At 35.4% G+C, this 14,068-nt stretch overlaps 1 protein-coding gene across 2 annotated transcripts in view; it reads left to right on the top strand.

Annotated features, from left to right (window-relative positions):
- The window catches only part of UBN2 (ubinuclein 2), a 135,785-nt gene extending 124,522 nt beyond the window's left edge, over window positions 1–11,263 (top strand). For both annotated transcript variants that reach the window (XM_069087327.1, XM_069087328.1), the window contains one exon: window positions 125–11,263. In XM_069087327.1, the coding sequence (XP_068943428.1) occupies window positions 125–174 (50 nt within the window). In that variant the 3' untranslated portion in view covers window positions 175–11,263. The remainder of the gene's footprint in view (window positions 1–124) is intronic.
- The last annotated feature ends 2,805 nt before the right edge of the window (window positions 11,264–14,068 follow it).

Genomic DNA, 14,068 nt, shown 5'->3' on the forward strand with positions numbered 1-14,068 from the left:
GTTTTAAGGTAATTAACTGAAACGTTACAGGTATCTTAATAAATTGTCTGTGATTTTTTAAAAAAGATTAGTTCTTCTAGCTTTTCTCTTTCCACTCACTGGCCCATTGTTTTCTCTTTCTCAGATGGAGGCCAAAGTAAAGGGGACACTAAATTACAACGGAAAACTCAGTGACTTCCCAGCTAGCAAAGGAGTTGGAACACTTGATTGGCTGATGGGATCTACCTGATGGGAAAGTACTTATGTGGTCACAGGGCTGCTGTTTCTGTCAATGTTTACATTCTCTAGTCCCAAGCACTGTGGTGAGGAGGAAAAGGAAAAGAAAAACAATACTTGATCAAAGCCAGGTGCAGGAGGAAGAAAGGCTTTTGTGCAGACTTAGAGACCTTGTTCTCTTCTACAGAAAGACAAAGTTACAATGCTAACTGGCTTTAAAGTGATTCAGTTGTCAAACCCACAGAAGTACAAACTTGATTTTCCCCAGGGGAGGAAGAAGGAATTTGAACAGATTTGGGTGAATTTCATCCATCCTGGGGGTTGGGGCCTGACCACTCTGGGTGCAGATATAATTTCATAATAAGAGAAAATATTTTAGTCCAATATGTCTGAAATTAGACCAGCTTATCAGGAGTAATGATCATGTCTGCTTGAGTGGCCTATGCAGTAAATAATAAATTTGCCACAGAGAACCCATTAACATGTCCATTGTCTGATACAGATAGTAGATGAATACTATATCCTCAAAAATCCTGATCAAACTTGAACCTTCTTTACTGATGCAGGATCTCCAGCATGTAGCAATCCCTCCATGTAGAACAGTATACAAGGTGGACTGAGGATGCTGCAGGAAAGAGGAATAATAATAATCCCTCTCAAGAAACTTATTTTAGCACAGTGATCTGTAGTATTAAATCATCTAGGTTTTTTAAAGATAATAAGAAAATGGAGTCTCTTTTACTCTTATCAGATCAAATGTAAAGATTTTCCCCTTTTATCAAAGGGTCACTTTCTCCTTAGACACAGGTACTTAATGAATTTCAACTGGTATTTTATTTGTCTGCTATTAATTGGTCAATTCTTAATTTCTACTCTTTTTTTTAATATAGTTACTGATATATTTTTCTCTTTTGAAAGGTAGGAAACCCTCAGGGTTAGTGTTCTACTGTGGTAGTCTCAGTCCTTGCTAGTCTAATAATACGATTTGTGGCTCTCTTTAACCTAAATTCCCATTAGTTAATAGTTTTTTTCATTTGGATAGTGGTACTTCAGATTAACTTTTGATTTAGACAGTAATCAGTGTATTTATGATATAATAGTTCTTCAGTGGCCATTTTGTGTGGCGGTCATATTTTGAGTGTTTTAGGTCAGCATTAAAAAATCAGTTCATGATTCCTAAGAGAACAGTGGGGCTAGTATCATTATATATAGTAAGGAATTTTTGTGAAAATTTTTACAGCCCATCTCTCCTGCCTAACTCCTAAATGCCTAAAGTGTATTGTCATTGATTAGAAGCAGTCAAGATCCTAAAGCTTCATTAGCTAGAAGTTTTAATAGGAGAGTCAGTTGGAAAGGTTGAGAATCCTCCACTGGTTCTGCTTCCGTATGAACACACCACCAGTGGCACAGGATTTTGAGTGGCACATGAAGGAAAGCATGTGATTTGTTTGGCTTCGTTTGACTTTGGTTTTGGTTTGAGCTTTAAAAAACAAATGTTGTTCTGTTTTCTTTGCTTGAAGTTTAGCTTTCTTAAAAGCCATGTTTTTCAGCTATGCTCAGAAGTAAAGGCTTTTGTATTCAATCCACTTGTATAATATATGACAGACTTACCTAAAATAAAATCATTCATTAATCATTAGAACACTGACAAAAAGATTTCCTACCTGTTATTCGTGGGAAATCATGTCACACAGTTCATTTAGGTTTATGAGGGTACATACGCTAACCCAGATCCTGATTTTCCTTTATATAAAAAGTTCCTTGTAGCCCAAAAAACTATTACATTACCAACATTTTTACCTGGATTTTTTATTTTAAAGTCATACCAACTTTACATTGTGACAAAAGAACATCTTTTTAAACATGTAACAGAATATTTGAATTTTAAAAACTTCACAATCTAGGAAAAAGGTTAAATTTAATCTGACTCATTGATAAAGCCTTTATTTTGCTTCTGTAAACCTAAGAATTTAGGTTACCATGATGCAAATGTGAGTGTTTTGACAACCCTAGTAGGCATTTTGGAAGAATTTCTAAGAAGTTGCTGAGAGGGACTCCAGGGCTAGATTAATAGAATTGATTTAAGTTTTGGTTAAATTTTTATTAGAGATATTTTTCCACTACTTCCTTTATTTTAGTATTGTCAGCATTTTTCTCACATTCACTAAACTTAGTGGAAAATATAAAATCAGTTTAAAGAATTTCTTTATTTGTATCTATTTGAATGACTGTTAATGAGATTTTTGTTTAAAGACTAGCTATCTGTGATGAAGGTTAGGGCTTTCAGAGTGTTACTAAGCTTGCTACTTATTTTAATTGTGCCATGATATGCTAAAATCCATTACTTCAAATTTTATAGTAGAAACACTGTAATACTCATACTGATTGAATTAGTTAATATTAAATCATGCCATATTGATTTCTTTGATGAATTTCCTATGTCTGCCCAACAACAGGATTATGAATTATTTTTCCTCATATTATTTCATACCCACTAAAAGAAATATCTGAAGGACTGAAGTATCTGAAGAATCCTTATTTTTAAGGGTTCAGAAACATTTAGGGTTCATTTTATTCAGTCTTTAATCTCTCAAGGATTCTTATCAAATCTTTGAGTTTTTAAAAAAATCATTATAAGTAACCTCACCATACTCTGTTCTATTACCCCACCTTTTTAAATATTGTACAAGATGAGTCAAAAGGCCAGTGCACACCTAGATAGATAGATAGATATATAATTAGACATTTCTGCCAAGATGTAAACACATTTTTATATTTAGATTATAATGCTGGAAATCACTCCCATGTTCTTGTCAATGTACATTTGTACAGTGTGTCATACTTGAAAAGATGTTTAGTTCATTTAACTATTTTTGTCACAGGAGCATGGGGACTTGTGGATCATACTGTACTTTTGTACTTAAGCAAGGATTGAATTTTGTGATTTTAAAAGAAGTTAAATTATTGGAAAGGACATTAGTAGATTCCACATTTCTTTGAAAGAAAGAGTGTTTTTCTGTAAGAGTAAAAGCAATGCCCCAATGCAAAAGGAGAGTTAGCACATTTAACTGAATCCCACTCAGCAGGGTTCTTGTTTCAGGAAGACTAAACTGCTTATTTTCAACTGTCTTATATTTTTAATGGCCTTCGATGATATATAAGCTGTTATTGTACATAAAAGAAATCCTCAGTATTCACAAGCAATAATAGCCAGTACAGCTGTCTCTTGACAGAGCAGCACTGAGCTTAAGATTGGGGACTGTATGGGAGCAAAGTGTCAAGCTCACTCAGAGCCTCCAAAATAAATGCAAGCAATAATGTCAAAGATAACCCTATTATAATGCCTTCTCATGTACTTGAGAGATCCAGAGAAAATAAATTAAGGTTTTTCAAAACAACCTGGGGGAAAGAAGCCAGGTTAATCTTGAACTATAGATTTCTTTCTCAGGATCAGGAAGTCAGATGATCATGTTTATATACTCTTCCATGCCTACCACCCCTGTGATGGATGTTAGTAGCCCAAACTGCTGGGTTTGTTTGTTTGTTTGTTTGTTTTAATGAGGGAAGTTGGATGGGGTTTATTCTATCATCAAGTAAAGGGAGAAACAGAATCAGTAGTATGAATGCTGTGGGTTTGACATCTGTTTAGTAAAAATCTATTAGAAGTGACTTTTAACCCAGGATCTTTTTTTTCCCCAAAGCAGATCTAAGTTGTTTACTACCCAGGGTTTGGGAAGGGCATATACCTTTAGTCTGTTTCCTCTACCCATTACCATATCCCCTTGGACCTCCACTTGGTACAAAACACTTTCTACAAGTTAAAATAGAGATATCCTATAATTGTCTCAGACTGCCATTTATTAAAAGAACTGTATATTCCTGGGGATCATCTTTTAGGACTCCAACTGTCTATCACATTTGCTGCTACATTTGTAAAATGAACTTTGACTGTATTAGCAAACTTTAGCGTTTACAGTTCTTTATTTGGAAGAGGGGATCATAGTAGAATTTTGCTCATGGATAGAAATGAGATGTTTTATTTTGGGAATATACCATGAAAGCACAGTGGTCCCTCTATTCTGTTTTTGATTGTTTGGATTTTGAACTTATTTTAAAGGATGGAAATAGAATAAGTAAGCTCTGTAGTCAAGCCAAACTTGAGAAATTTCCCTATACTTCAGCTCCCCAGTTTCTGCTGAACTGATGTTGTTATTAATAGGGATACTTAATCTCAAGGTGGTTTTTTGTTATTGTTGTTATTCCTGTTTTTTTTAAATAATGAAGCAGAAGACAAACGCAGTAGATAAATGACTAATTATTATTATGCAATTTTTGTTTTATAAAAATTTAAGGAGGAAAAAAGTAAAATGGTGAATTTTAATCAGTCTCCACACTTGCAAAATGCTTATTATTGTCCCCTCTAAGATACGCTCTGTTCAGGCCTTTGTCCTTTGTTAAGTGCCTTTTTTTCTTTTTTTTTTTTTTCCATTTTGAAATTGTTCTCAGAGATCCTAAAGTGCAGGCTGGATAGTCAGGGATTTGAGAAGAACATTTTAAACTTGCCAACATGTCATCATGCTGAAATACTCTTCTTTTTCCTAATATGTATGTGGCTATATGTGTAAGATAATGTATATCTATATATGTATGCATATAGATATACATGTACATGTTGTAAAAACTAGGATCTACTGTACCATTGCATCCTTTCTGAACACTCTCCTCTATCACTCTTGCTTTTAAGAAATGGGTAATTGATAGAAATGGGTAATTGGGAATCGTGTTTCCATTTGGTAGTAGCTGCTGCTTTGCATTTATGCTTATACTTTGGAAAAACATTCATAAGTCTATTTCTGACAATTCCATGTAGGTTCTTGTCACAAATGGAATGAAGACAATATACTTGCTATCGATCGCTAGATATATTAGGTTGTTTAGGCACTTCAGACTTTGCTATGAGTAATGTCCAGTTGTTGAAGTATTGGGACAACAAGGGTATATTATAATTTAAGGTGATTGGGTACATTTGAGCATGGAGTAAAGCAAAACTAAAATAAAAATTAGATTTAGGGTTTGATACCTAAACAGTCTCTGAGGGAAGTGAGTGTTTTTGTAAGCAGTATAAGAAAAAAAACAAAACAAAACCCAAATTTTCTTCTGAAAAACAGTGTTTTAAAAAAAAAAATCCATGTAGCTACCTATGTTTTAGAAAACAAAATTAAAATTATGGAAGGTTCAGATGCTGAAGACTGCAATCACAAAAAAGAACTTTATCAAACACTTAGAAGACTTTTTTAGGTCTTTGGGGTGGGGGGGGAGGGGAGAGCAGCCAACTATGTTGCTCTTGATTCAGGACTATGTAGCGTTGTTCTTTGATTCAAGAAGCCTATATGTCCCCATATCTAAAATTCTTCTCTTTAACTATTAAAAACAAAGAAGTATAACTTATTTTTATAAAGGAATTCATTATTTTGGGTTAAGAGTTTGAGATGAATTAATTTGGGAATCCAGTGTTTTCCTTCTCTACTGTAGTCATTAAGTTCCCTTTTAAAAATTTTTACTTGGGGGAAAGCTAAGGGTGAGGAGAGGAAGAAAGGAGCCATTCCTGGTAGCATTATTTAGTTAGAACAGATATCCTGTCTCCTGGGTTCAGTCATGAGCATTGTCATTGGTTTATTGTGTTTAGGGGAAAATCATTTAACCTTCGTGCCTCAGATTACCCATCAGAAAATTGGGTATAATAATTTTCACCTACCTCCCAGGGATATCATGAAACTTTAATATTTCAAAAGAATTTTTAGTTTCTCTAAAATTCCTACATAAGTATTATTACTGTTTTCTTGTAAAGGCTGACTAACTGTTCTCCCATAATGGGTCTAAAAGTACCATAACATTTTTAACATTTTGAAAAATCAATGGAAGTCTAATCTAAATGCTGATTTGATATTTTAATACACTCTCTTAATTCCTGGTGAGAAAAAATAATTGTTTGAACCAGAAACACATTTATTGATTGATTGCACAGTAAGTGGTATCATGTATCTGAATGGTGTCCTGTTTTTGTAAAGTGGTGGAAGTAGATCTGAATTTGGGAAAGAAACCCCAGATTAGTTTTTAAATTGTTATATAATCTGATTTTTTTCTAAAGATTAAAACTATTTCTTTAGAAAAAAGAGAATGTACAACAGTGACACCATACTCTACTGCTTCCTCTTAACTGGATTGTCAATACCACAAGTTTAACATTGCCATTAACAGGATGGCTGTGGCTACTGGACTGAGATATGGCAAATGAATTAAAAGCCCCTAGTGGTCTGGCTTTGGGGTTTAATGATAATCTTGAAAGTTGGCTATTTTCTTCCTCTAGAGCTAATTTTGTCATACCAAACTACTTTTTTTAGAGATTGGTAGAATTTTAGCTTTAAGGATGAAAATAACTTGGGAGGTAATTTATAATGAATCTTTCTAGGAATGAACATAATGAGTCTTAGTTCTTCCACACATGCGTCAGACATCAGGCTCACCTGTAACATACAGTTTTATTTGGGTGGGTAGAATGCTTAGCCAGCTTTGCACCGAAGTGACAAATGCAACACAAACACTGTGTTCTTGTCATTTTGTAAAGTGCATGGTCAGCTCTATACACTCCCATCTCCATTGGTGACAAGGTTCTGCTTCTCTGTTCTTAGAAAAGCCCAAGAATGCATTGCATTGGCTATGTGGGGCACAGGAATATTAGAGAGGTATGAGGTATCCTTCTCTGTCATGAGTAGGGAATATATGTTTTTTCCCAGTTCACAGAAGAAAATCAAATCATGTTTTTCTTTTTTCCTCATCCCTATTTGTCAAGTAGCAAATATATGTTTCTAATCATCATAAAAACCCAGTAGGAAGTATGAATTTGAGTAACAGTAAAAATGCTGAGTAATTGCCGTTAGGGCATGTTTTATATTTCAGACTGTAGCACATGATCAGGATCAGTAAAGAGAGTTAAGGAAATGAATATAGGCTGTCTAGCCAAAATAAATCAGGAGACAGAACACCCAGGCCCAAGTCAAGCAAAGCATCTGGTTTAGCTTGCAGAGTTTTCCAAGGACCAATTTGTTTGCCTCTAGCGATTTAAAACTAACTTTTTGGTTGCTGTTTTGTTCCTTTTTTTTTCCAGATAAAGCCTTAGTTGTCACTAATACCAACTATGCAGATAAGTGTATTCTTTGTTTCCCAGTATTATATAACTTTTTCCTCTTTTCCTATTCCTCAGACATGATGTTAGACTTTTACCCAAAGAATTAAGGCAAAAGGTTTTGTTGAATGTGTGTTCTTCAAGGAAAAAGAGAGAAATTCTGTTTTGTTTAACCTTGAAATGTGAACTTTATATTAAAAAAAAATGCAAACCCTTTCACTGGTGCCAGACTGTAGTTAATATCACAAAATGGCTTTGGGTTGTTGAACAAAAACTATTTCAATTAAATGTTTACTACTGAGAGTGTTTGAAAGAATGAGGCATAATCTGGAAAACTGAATCAAAAAGCCAGTTTTGTTTCTATATAACTTTGATTTGGAAATAACTTTGGAAACTGAATCCGTAATTCTTGGCCTTCCTATTCTCCCATCAATCCACATTTTCTTATTTTCTAATCGTCGTGATTACATAGTCCATCAATTCAACTGGCACATTGTCTCTCCAGAATGAAATTTTAGCAACCTATTTTCTTCCCATTTAATTCCAAAGCTAAGACTAGGGTCCAAAATATATTCCAAAAGATTAATATTCACATCTTAGTTGAGGAAATTGTAAAGATTCTTTGTACTCTTGCTAAAGCTCTATATTGGGAGACCAGAACTGTTTTTCTTAAAAGTTTATTAAAAACTGTTTAGTATAAAAAGCAGACTGTATTTGTATGTCCTAAAGTGAAATTACATTCTCTCCCATGTCCTAAAAAACTAATTGTTGGAAAGTAAATTTTAGTGATAGAAACACATACCTTTGTTTTTATCTCATGTTCTACTGCTTTTATGTCTTCCACTTTCAATGGATTTCCATTTCATAGTATATTAGAACTTCTGGCTCTTTTCCAAGTTGTTAGCCAAACAGATCAAGTATGCCTGTTGCGAAGAAAGGTATAATTATGTAGGTATCTGTGTCCAGGATTTAAAGAAGTTACTTGGTCTCAGTGGGTGACTGAAACTTTTTTTCTTTTCTATTACTATAATGCAAAATAACAGGTTTCTCAACTGTTATAAGTTATAGTGATATCTTCTGTCTCAGAAAAAGCAATTGTCAGGTTTGTTCTTAGAAATTAAGGTGCAGTTTTTTTATGCGGGCTTTCATTGCTCTTAAAGTTCTGGGTAGAATTGCTAAAGTCTCTCCGTTGTTAGAGATCTGGTTCTTACAGACTTGTTGAGCCCCCAGAACTAGCTGTAGGGTATTGATTTTTCCTTAGTTCTAAGACACCCCCATATTACCTAGTTATAATGGTGTTGAATTGTACTATTTTTGGTCAGCTTTTTTACAATTCTATTGCTATTCTAATTGCTATTTATTTTTAATAGGTAGACTAATTAAAACCTAATAAAAGGAAAAATAAGCTACCATTACCCTAGGGTAGATTGAAAATAATTTTCTTTTTAAAGCCAATAGATTTATTAGACTGTTAACATCTTCTTCAAGGCATATTTTGAAGTCTGCAGCAACAGAGGTAAGCAGGCTGGCCACATCTGTTCTATATGGCATCTCCTCCAGTTGCCCAATCTACTACATTTCAACTTTCACGTTCAGCCTATCTAGAGTTGTTCCCAATTCCTTTTTAATTATATTGGTTTTGCCTTAGGTAATTGTCTAGAACATTAATAATTCCTTCAGTATAAACTAGAGATGACATTGGTGGATGGGAACTGCTTCTTTTAGCAATTGCTGGTTAATGTAATTGACTAGCTGGGAATTTGACCACTAGCTTTTTGATACATTATTTTTAAGCCTGGATATACCTACATAATTTCATATACCTCAGTGAGCTCCATTGGTTTAGCAAATAATCTTTGCAACAATAGAGTTTACAGACTTTCAAAATTAGGGAATGTAATTCACATCCTCTATTCACTAGCCAACTTCCCAGTGAAAGGGTTTAAACTGCAGTATCCTTTGTTTACCACCACTTTTAAATTTTTCAAAATTTAACTGTTTAGTCTTATCAAAAGTAGCAAATTACTCTCCAACAAATGAGAATATGCAAAGCTGGAGAACTTTCCCAGAGTGTTTTACCTGCTTATAGTTGTCAAGTTTAGCTGTAAGGCCGAGGAAATGAAATCTCTGGCTGAACAGTTATTTTGCCCCAGCTTACAAATGTTTTCTAAACACCATGCGCGCCCCGCCCCCACACACACACACTCTCAGACACACAGACACACCCATCCATATCTTTTTCTTAATAGCAAAAGCAATGCATATTTGTGAAAATTGTTTTGGGACTGCAGGTCTATATATTATAATTGCTTTGAAGTAATTATCCTACTCAGCTTTTTATTCAGGGTCACCTAATATCCATACCCCTCAGGCATGAATATTGATGTGGGGAAGAAGCCTTTGCTTATGATAGAAAAACAGGATGTAACTTCATGATGTCTTTTCTTGGAGAGAAATTTGCCTCCAGTATACATATTCCTCTTTCTCCAGCCACCTCCACACTTGGTATGTGATACCAGCATGCTTCAGAGCCAGCCTGGAAGGGAGGGGCCTGAATAATCGATTGCAGCTGCTCTTGTTGATAGGCACTAATTACTATATTGTGTTTGTTTATTAGGGAGATACATTTTGCTAACTTGAAGGGATACTGTAATTCTAAACAAGCGTGTGACTTAATATTTTGTTTTTATTATTTTTTCTCTCCTTTAAAAACTGGACCTGAACACAAGCTTTGAGTTGATTTTTGTAATAATCTCAGGACCTGAAAGATTGTAGCATTTAGTGTGTCTTAAAAATTATGTACTGTACCAGCCATGGATTTTTGTAAATATACCCGTCTCCCTTTTTTGTATTATTTTAGTAAAAAAAAAAAATTTTAAATAAAGGGGGGTGGTGGTGATTTGTGTATTTGTATGGGTGTGTGTGTTGGGGGGGGGGATTGGTGTGTGTGTGTATGCGTGTATAAGGCTCTTTTCAAGACAAACTGGTGCTTGCTTAATTTCCAGCTCTTCTTAGAGTGGGAATATGAACAAACTGCTGCTACTAAAACCCTGCACTGAGCATAGGTATTTCCATTTTATCCTTTCTAATAGTTGATTGAATGCTACCAGATTACTTCTAGGAAGTTAAACCTCCTCTTCCCACTACCCACTGCCACCTGCATTCTTAGTAGTGCAGGATAGAACCTTACCCTTGGGAAGCCTAATATTAAAGATCTACTCTAATGAAGGATTCTTCTAGTCCCACAAAAAAAGTTGTATGGACTTTTCTCCATTTTCAAATATCTACTTTTAAGAACTCTTCTTTTCAGAGGTCTATAAGAAGTGCTTAGAAGGGGCGGCCAGGTGGCTCAGCGAGTAAGAGCACCGGCTCCAGTGTTGGGACGACCTGGAGATTGAATCCCGGGCTCAGACACTCAGCACCACACCCAGAAATAACTGGCCGTGTAACCTTGAGCAAGTTACTTAACCCCGATTGCTTAAAAAAAAAAAAAGTGCTTAGAGCAGTTTTGTTTTACAAAACATTAGTCATCCCATAACATTCTAGTGTCTTTTAGTGGGCAAGAGGGCATGAACATTCCTAAATGCAAATCTGTGAAAGTAGTAGATTAATACTATGGATATGCCCCAAACAGTGCAGGGATTTTATTTTTTAATTTTTAATTTTGTTTAGCAACAGCCTTGCTCATATTCCAGACATAGCTAGCAGTTCCCTGTTTTAAAACAGGAGCCTTATTTGATTCAGCTATAGATGTTTCCTGTCCTTCATTTGTGACAGGGCCCTTTTACATGAGTGTTCCTTTTTTTTTCTTTTATATGTGTCATGTGTCTGTGTTGTATTAAATAAAAAGCAATGTACATATTATTCCAGTCTGTTGTGCTCTTATTGATTTGGGGCAACATGGCATAGTGGACAGTCAAAAGGCCTAGGTTCAAATCCTACCTCAGATACTTAATAGCTTACCCTGAACAAATCACTTAAAACATGGAAGGAAAATAACTTCAGTTTCTTCATCTGTAAAATGAAGATAATAATACTTGAATTAACTACCTTACACAAGATTGTTCTGAGGAAAGCCTTTTGCAAGCTTTAAGGTGCAATATAAATATGAGTCATTCTCAGTTTTGGAAGCTTTTCTGAGTCATTGCCCATTATTCATTGGGCATCCACGAAGTGCTATATTGGCATTGTGGGTGACTTAGAAGTACAATACTGGGCCCCCTTACTGTCAAGAAACTTGTATAAAGATCACAACTTTTTATTATATATATAGTTAGAGGGATAATTAAAAAAAAACATAGAGACAACACAAGGCAGTATATTTTTAATTTTAATTCAGTTGCCATATGAGTGATAGAAACAACAATTGTTACTCAACTATAAGAAGAAGCAGGGTGGTGTGGTAGAAAGAACTTTGAACTCAAAATCAGGAAACCGAGGTTCTTGTTGGTCTACCATTAATTAGCTGCAACAGAAGTCCGTGTGGGCCGACGTGGAGGAGGTGGAACTTCATCCAGGCTGTATTGGATAGTACTTGAATAGCTGGAAGGAGTATTGCAGACAGGGAAAGTGGTGTTGGCAAACTCATCGTGGCTAAAATATTTATGGCCTGTGAGGGGAGAACATTTTTTTTGTTTTTTTTCTTCTAGAATTTATTTCTTTTTCGTTTTCAACATTCATGTCCAAAAGATTTTGAATTCCAAATTTTCTCTCCATCTCTACCCTACCCCCACCTCAAGATGACATGCATACTGATTACCCCTTCCCCCAGTCTGTCCTCTCTTCTGTCCCCCCCCCCATTCCTCTTGCCTCTTATCCCTGTCCCCCTTACTTCTTTGTAGGACAAGATGGTAGGGGAGAGTACTTAGAGAATTGTAAGGGAGAGAAAGTTAAGAAGGTAGGTGAAGCCTAGTTTGTGGAGGAATTCAAGAGTGCCTGGCTAAGGAGTTTGAATTTTGAATTTTCACTAATAGGTATGGGAAGCAAAAGGTCTTTGAATAGGAATAATATGAAAGTGGTAGTTTTAAGGTGGATTTCTCAATGTGCACAAAACAAGAGTGAAAGGCTCCTGAAGGTAGAGAGATTTGGTCTACTACAGTAGTGGAAACTCATTGCATGATTAGTTTACTGTGGTGGCAATGGATTGGAAATTTGGATTTTGAAAAATGGAATTGTGTTTGGTGATGCATGAAAGCATTTGAAAGCATGCCAAAAACATCATGAAGAAAAAAATCATATGACTTGGTGGGGGAAAGGAGGAAGAGAATGAAGGAAGTTTTAAAGATAGCTAAAGTTTTGTGCCTGATTGACTAGGAAGAATGATAGCCTTGTCAGAAATGGAAAAATCAGGAAAGGAAGGTAATTTTAGGGGAAAATGAATTTTGTTTTAGATATACGTGTGTGTGTGTCTGTATAGTGAGAGAGTGAGTTTAAGGTGATAAGAAATCTATGGCTAGGGATGTGAAACTGGAATTTGAAGAATCAGCTAAAAATGTAAACATGGAAATTATCCACATATAGATAATATCTGAAACCATGGAATTGGATGAATTTTTAGAGGGAGAGTACATAAGACTAGGGCAGAAAACTGAGCTTTAAAACTCCACCTCCAAATGGAAGAAAGAACAGTCAGAGAAGTAGATGCAACAGAAGCCAGGGATCCAAGGCAGTAGAATTTCAAGGAGATGGCCCTGACATACAGAAGGGGGAAAGAGGTATAGAAAATGCTAAACAACATATCGCTGAAATTAATCAGATCTAAAAGGTCTGGTATAAGTCAAAAGTCTAAAAGACAAGAGATGGTCAGGTGAAAATGGTTTACCTGTTAAGAGTAATGACTGCCTACATCTATTCAGTGCTTTACTGTTTACAACATGAATAATCTCGTGTAAGCCTTACAACAGTCTTGTTCAGCAGGTAATGTCAGTACAGTTATCTTCATTTTACAGATGCAGAAACTGAGCCCCAAAGAGTTTAGGTAATATAAGAATAAGGAACAGTCACAGGGGCAAGGAAGTTAGCAAAATAAGGAGGTAGAATCAGGTCTCAACGGTTAAGATAGTCAAAGATTAGGTGTCTAAAAAGTACTGCATCAGCATGCAGAACACATCTAACTGAGTCAAAACTTAGGGTTGAAACCGTTTGACTTCCTGCCCTCTTTACAACTTGCTGTCTAGCATATGGGACTGTAGGGAAGGGGAAAGTGCTTAGAACTATCCAAAGAAAGGTTCAGAGAGCAACTGCAGCTACTGGGGCCTGATGCCAGTAATCCTCCATAACACTTCACCCCATTATTAGCAAAGATTATCCAGAATTTTTGACTATCCTTTTTTCTTTGAATTTTCACAGACACACACACATACACACTCACTCACTATCAGCATTTTTTTTCTAGAGAAAGCACTTTTTTCCTAGAGAAGCACTGCCAAACTTTATTTTCTGACACAAAAGTTCTGCATTATAATATAATCTAAGAGCATTGGGCTTGAAATTGGAAGACCTGAGTTTGAATCCTGACCCTAGCCAACTAAGAATCTCTTCTTAGCTTTCATTGCCTCATCTGTAACATAGAGTACTATCCCCGTACTTACCTATAATAATAATAATCCAGCCCCACCTCACAAGGTTGTTTATAAGAATTAAATATGTGTAATAATTTATGTAAAGAGT

The sequence above is a fragment of the Petaurus breviceps genome, unplaced genomic scaffold, assembly GCF_028583685.1.
Source record: "Petaurus breviceps papuanus isolate PSGF00001 unplaced genomic scaffold, PetGlider_PUasm1.0 181, whole genome shotgun sequence".
Taxonomy (NCBI): Eukaryota; Metazoa; Chordata; class Mammalia; order Diprotodontia; family Petauridae; genus Petaurus; species Petaurus breviceps.